The 6,044-nt window shown below is 42.8% G+C and overlaps 1 protein-coding gene across 1 annotated transcript in view; it reads left to right on the plus strand.

Moving 5' to 3' along the window:
* LOC309507315 (long-chain fatty acid transport protein 2-like) overlaps positions 1–4,598 on the plus strand; it is an 18,119-nt gene extending 13,521 nt beyond the window's left edge. The window contains exons 7-10 of the mRNA XM_082181477.1: positions 1,881–2,079; positions 2,477–2,574; positions 3,373–3,503; positions 4,187–4,598. Of these exons, the coding sequence (XP_082037603.1) occupies positions 1,881–2,079; positions 2,477–2,574; positions 3,373–3,503; positions 4,187–4,363 (605 nt within the window). The 3' untranslated portion in view covers positions 4,364–4,598. The remainder of the gene's footprint in view (positions 1–1,880; positions 2,080–2,476; positions 2,575–3,372; positions 3,504–4,186) is intronic.
* The last annotated feature ends 1,446 nt before the right edge of the window (positions 4,599–6,044 follow it).

Here is a 6,044-nt window from a genome sequence, read left to right on the forward strand (position 1 = left end):
TCTTTAATCTGCGAATATTTTCCCTTAAAGTCTCTCTGACGCTGGCCGAGCTTCAAGTCAGCGTTATCTCTATATCTCTATATCTCTGTTTTAAAGCAGGTTCGCAATAAAAAACTGGAAAATAACAGAATAAATGATGCAAACTTCATCAAATCGGAGTGTTGATGCAAAGCTCATCAGTTGTATTCTTCAGTGGAAAAGAAATGAAGGTTTTTGAGGAAAACACTCCAGGATTTCCTCCATATAGTGACTTCAATGGAGTCCAACGGGTCGAAGGTCCTGAAAGAATTATAAAATCATTTAATTTGGTAACAGGTATGTCAGACCACAACTTGACCTTAATTGTAAGAAAGTTGACAAAAAAAAGTTTTTTATACAGACAAGAAGGCAAAAGCTTTCTTAATATTATACCAAAATCCCTAATCGGCCAATCTTTGGAGAAATTAAAGCACCTGGACTGGAATGATGTTATGCAGTCTGGTGATATAGAACAAGCATTTATCTATATGATGGATAGAGTTAATACGACTAAAAATGAATTTAGTAAAAATATATCTTACTCGAGTAAAGTACATCTGCCATGGTTAAATGAACAGCTCTGGAAGCTAATGAAGCAGAGAGACTTGGCATTAAAGGCTACTAATTTTAAAAACATCAGGCACCAGCTCTCTGAATCAGCTGCACTTCTTTTAGTACATACTCTGATTCTCCCTCACTTGTCGTATTGCATAACAACTTGGTCACAAGCAGATGCAACTACACTTAAGCCTGTGTACTCCCTTCATAAACAAATCATGAAAGTGTTAGATAAAAAACCAAGGGACCATCATTGTACTATTTTGAAAAGATTACATTTTTTAAGTTTTAATAATTTTGTATTTTATACTGATGTGTGCCTGATGTATACAATTATTCATAATCTTGCTCCACCCCCTCTTCAGGGATGCGTGACCCATAACGGAAGTGCAGGTAGGACTAGAGCATCTGCCAGGGGAGATTTGGTACCGCAGAACAGAAAGTAGTGGGGTTGTGGAATTCCCTACCTACAAACATTCGAAGCCTCAATAGCTTCTCAATTTTTAAAAATAAGCTTAAGTACTGGCTACTATCACAACAGATCTGCAACCACTAATGACTGTGTTGTATATTATCTGTTTTATATTCTGGTTTTAAATTTTATATTCCTGGACATGTATGTATTGTGATGTTTTATGTGGTGTATACAGTATGTATGTTATTTTATTTGTTTACCTGCCCAGGGACAGCAGATGTAAACTAGCTATTAGCTAATTCTGGTGCAATTACTTTTAATTGTGCATTGTCCCTGTAAAAATAAACAATAAATGAAATGAAATGAAGGTCCAGATGTGAGTTTCGGTTCGTCCGACATCGTTGTTTTACCTTTTATTTATTTGTTTCTTTGTAAATGGCGTTTGACTCAGTCTTTGCAGGTTCTCTTAGTAAACACTGGGTCTGTTCTTACGCCTACGTCACGCTTGACCTTTCACCCTGATGACGTAATGTGTGTCTCATCACAGCGAGAGCAAGACCAGCATCTGTGGTTATAAAGTATATAAATGTTGATTTCTTTATAAAATGTCGCTGGTTTGTCTAGATAAGACTCTTATTCCTCGGCTGGATCGTGTCGAGACTTTGAAGCTGCACTGAAACTCACATCTGGACCTTCGACCCGTTGGACTCCATTGAAGTCACTATATGGAGGAAATCCTGGAACGTTTTCCTCAAAAACCTTCATTTCTTTTCCACTGAAGAAAGAAATACATGAACATCTTGGATGACGAGAGTAAACTATCAGGAGAATTTCACTCTGAAGTGAACGACTCCTTTAAAGCATGTAGTCAGTGTTGCTGTGTGTCCAGGACAGACGGGGCTGCTGGTGTGTGAGATCACTGGACTCACTCCGTTCGTGGGTTACGCGCAAAACCAGCAGCAAACGGAGAAGAAGCGTCTGCGGGACGTCCTGAAGAGTGGAGACCTCTACTTCAACAGCGGAGACTTGCTGAAGATCGACCACGACAACTTCATCTACTTCCAGGACAGAGTGGGAGACACGTTCAGGTGTGTGTCAGGAATCAGCCGCTGGAGCTGATGAGTGTGTGTGTGTGTGTGTGTGTGTGTGCGACTTATGAGGACAGAGATGTGTATAATGACACTGGTATTACACTGGTATTACAACGTGAACGTGATTTCTGAGGACAAATCCTGAGCGCTCGTATTTCAAATGGCTTTAAAAACACTAAACAGTGTTTTATTAAAAATTTAAAAATGCATAAAGTTTCCTGTGATGGGCAGGGTTAGTGTGTGTGTGTGTGTGTGTGTGTGTGTGTGATGGGTAGGGTTAGTGTAAGAGGACAGAATATACAGTTTGTCCAGTATAAAAACCATTACGCCTATGGAATGTCCTCACAAGTGTAGCAAAACAAACCTGTGTGTGTGTGTGTGTGTGAGAGAGCAGGTGGAAGGGAGAGAACGTGGCCACCACTGAAGTCTCGGACATCATCGGCACGCTCCCGTTCGTCCAGGAGGGAAACGTCTACGGAGTTCGTGTTCCAGGTCTGATGAAACCGCACGCGATTAGCAAAGGCTGCGATTATTTTATGCTCAGTTTGTCAGTACAGCGGCTGATCGATGTAAATACTCCATCTGAACACCAGAGGGCGTCTCACACACACACACACACACACACACACACGCCATATAGCCCTCTGAACACCAGAGGGCGTCTCACACACACACACACACACACACACACACACACACACACACACACGCCATATATCCCTCTGAACACCAGAGGGCATCTCCCACACACACACCAAATATGCCCAGCAGAAGTACAATAACACACATCACTCCAGGAAACCCCTATTAGCTTCACACTCTCTGTATCTGAACAAACAGAAGACTGAAACGCTTTGATTAAACATGAGTAATAAACACACGACTGCCTTATTCTGTGTCAGAAGCTCATCATCTCACAGAAGGAGGAGCTCAGCTGTCCTTATGAAGTGAGTTTGGAGGAAAAGCGTGTTATTAATGTTGTCTTTTGTTGGACAAGAGGTTCATAAATGCTTCTCATGTTTGGAAAGATGTTTGACACGTGTTGCTTTTTCAAATGCTCGTTATAAGCGACTCAAACTCACAGTGAGCAGCGTTTACTGAGCCGTACGTCACTGACAAGCTGCGCATTACACACAGACAAATAATCACAGACTTGGCGATTTCAGAATCGTGATAAGTCACACCGGTTTAAGAGCGATTACATGGAAATTGCGATTAATCGTGCAGCCTTATTCTCCAGGTGTGACGCCGCTAATGTTGGTTTGTGTGTGTGTGTGCGTGTGTGTGAAGGTCACGAGGGACGGATCGGGATGGCAGCGCTCAAACTGACGGAGGGAATGGAGTTTGATCGCGACGCGATGTTCACACACGTCTGCCGGTTCCTGCCCTCTTACGCTCGACCTCGTTTCATACGCATTCAGGTACAACTATAGCACTGCATTTCATTTAAGGGCTCCTATAATGCCCTTTCCACAAGAGGTCAAATAAGTCTCTGATGTCCCCAGAGTGTGTGTGTGAAGTTTTACCTGTGAACACCCCACAGATATTTTTTATAGCATGTTAAAATTGTCACTTTTTGAGGGTGAGAAAAAACTTGCCGTTTTTGTGTGTTCCTTTAAATGCAAATGAGCTGCTGCTCCCGGCACAGGGGGCGGAGCTTCAAGAGCTTACCTAACCAGAGTCAGACAAAGATGGAGAGACTCAAGAAGAAGTGACAACATGAAGAAGCAACAGGACATTTGATGAATTTATGTATCTGATGTGGAGTTATCTTCTAGTCATTGATTAGCATATTCTGTCATGATAATCTATAAATCGCGTTCCCGGGGGGCGGAGTTTATGTAAATTTTAGGGTTCATGATGTCACTAACCCGGGAGGAATGTGGTGTAGTCTCTACCAGCCGTTTGTTGTAGTCCTTAAAAAGTGATTTCTGTAAAAGCGAATCTCTCCCTTTGCTCTGAACTTTGAACGTCGTAACTTTGCAGATGTTGTTTATGCTCAAACAGCAACATTACACACTAACTACAGTTAGAGAAGAGAAATCATACTCAACCACCCCTTTAAATCATTGGATATTTCTGAATAAAGCGTTTGTTGTTCCAGAGCTCGATTGACATGACCGGCACCTTCAAGCAGCTGAAGCTCGGGCTGGTGGAGGCCGGCTTCGATCCCAGCACCACCTCGGACTCCATGTTCTTTATGTGTGAGCGAGAGAGCTCGTACGTCACGCTGAGCCCGGACATCTACCAGCAGATCATCTCTCACCGCATCAAACTCTGATCTCTGAGATCATATCTCACCGCATCATATCTCACCGCATCATATCTCACTGCATCATATCTCACCGCATGAAACTCTGATCTCTGAGATCATATCTCACCGCATCATATCTCACCGCATCATATCTCACCGCATGAAACTCTGATCTCTGAGATCATATCTCACCGCATCATATCTCACCGCATCAAACTCTGATCTCTGAGATCATATCTCACCGCATCATATCTCACCGCATCAAACTCTGATCTCTGAGATCATATCTCACCGCATCATATCTCACTGCATCATATCTCACCGCATCATGAAACTCTGATCTCTGAGATCATATCTCACCGCATCATATCTCACCGCATCATATCTCACCGCATCAAACTCTGATCTCTGAGATCATATCTCACTGCATCATATCTCACCACATGAAACTCTGATCTCTGAGATCATGTCTCACCGCATCATATCTCACCGCATCATATCTCACCGCATCATATCTCACCGCATCAAACTCTGATCTCTGAGATCATGTCTCACTGCATCATATCTCACTGCATCATATCTCACCGCATGAAACTCTGATCTCTGAGATCATGTCTCACCGCATCATATCTCACCGCATCATATCTCACCGCATCATATCTCACCGCATGAAACTCTGATATCTGAGATCATGTCTCACCGCATCATATCTCACTGCATCAAACTCTGATCTCTGAGATCATATCTCACCGCATCATGTCTCACCGCATCATATCTCACCGCATCATATCTCACCGCATCATATCTCACTGCGTCATATCTCACCGCATCAAACTCTGATCTCTGAGATCATATCTCACTGCATCATATCTCACCGCATGAAACTCTGATCTCTGAGATCATATCTCACCGCATCATATCTCACCGCATCAAACTCTGATCTCTGAGATCATATCTCACCGCATCATATCTCACTGCATCATATCTCACCGCATCATGAAACTCTGATCTCTGAGATCATATCTCACCGCATCATATCTCACTGCATCATATCTCACCGCATGAAACTCTGATCTCTGAGATCATATCTCACCGCATCATATCTCACCGCATCATATCTCACTGCATCATATCTCACCGCATCAAACTCTGATCTCTGAGATCATATCTCACCGCATCATATCTCACTGCATCATATCTCACCGCATGAAACTCTGATCTCTGAGATCATATCTCACCGCATCATATCTCACCGCATCAAACTCTGATCTCTGAGATCATATCTCACCGCATCATATCTCACTGCATCATATCTCACCGCATCATGAAACTCTGATCTCTGAGATCATATCTCACCGCATCATATCTCACCGCATCATATCTCACCGCATCAAACTCTGATCTCTGAGATCATATCTCACTGCATCATATCTCACCGCATGAAACTCTGATCTCTGAGATCATGTCTCACCGCATCATATCTCACCGCATCATATCTCACTGCATCAAACTCTGATCTCTGAGATCATATCTCACCGCATCATATCTCACTGCATCATATCTCACCGCATCATATCTCACCGCATCAAACTCTGATCTCTGAGATCATGTCTCACTGCATCATATCTCACTGCATCATATCTCACCGCATGAAACTCTGATCTCTGAGATCATGTCTCACCGCATCATATCTCACCGCATCATATCT

The sequence above is a fragment of the Leuciscus leuciscus genome (genome assembly GCF_965113295.1).
Source record: "Leuciscus leuciscus genome assembly, chromosome: 10".
Classification (NCBI taxonomy): Eukaryota; Metazoa; Chordata; class Actinopteri; order Cypriniformes; family Leuciscidae; genus Leuciscus; species Leuciscus leuciscus.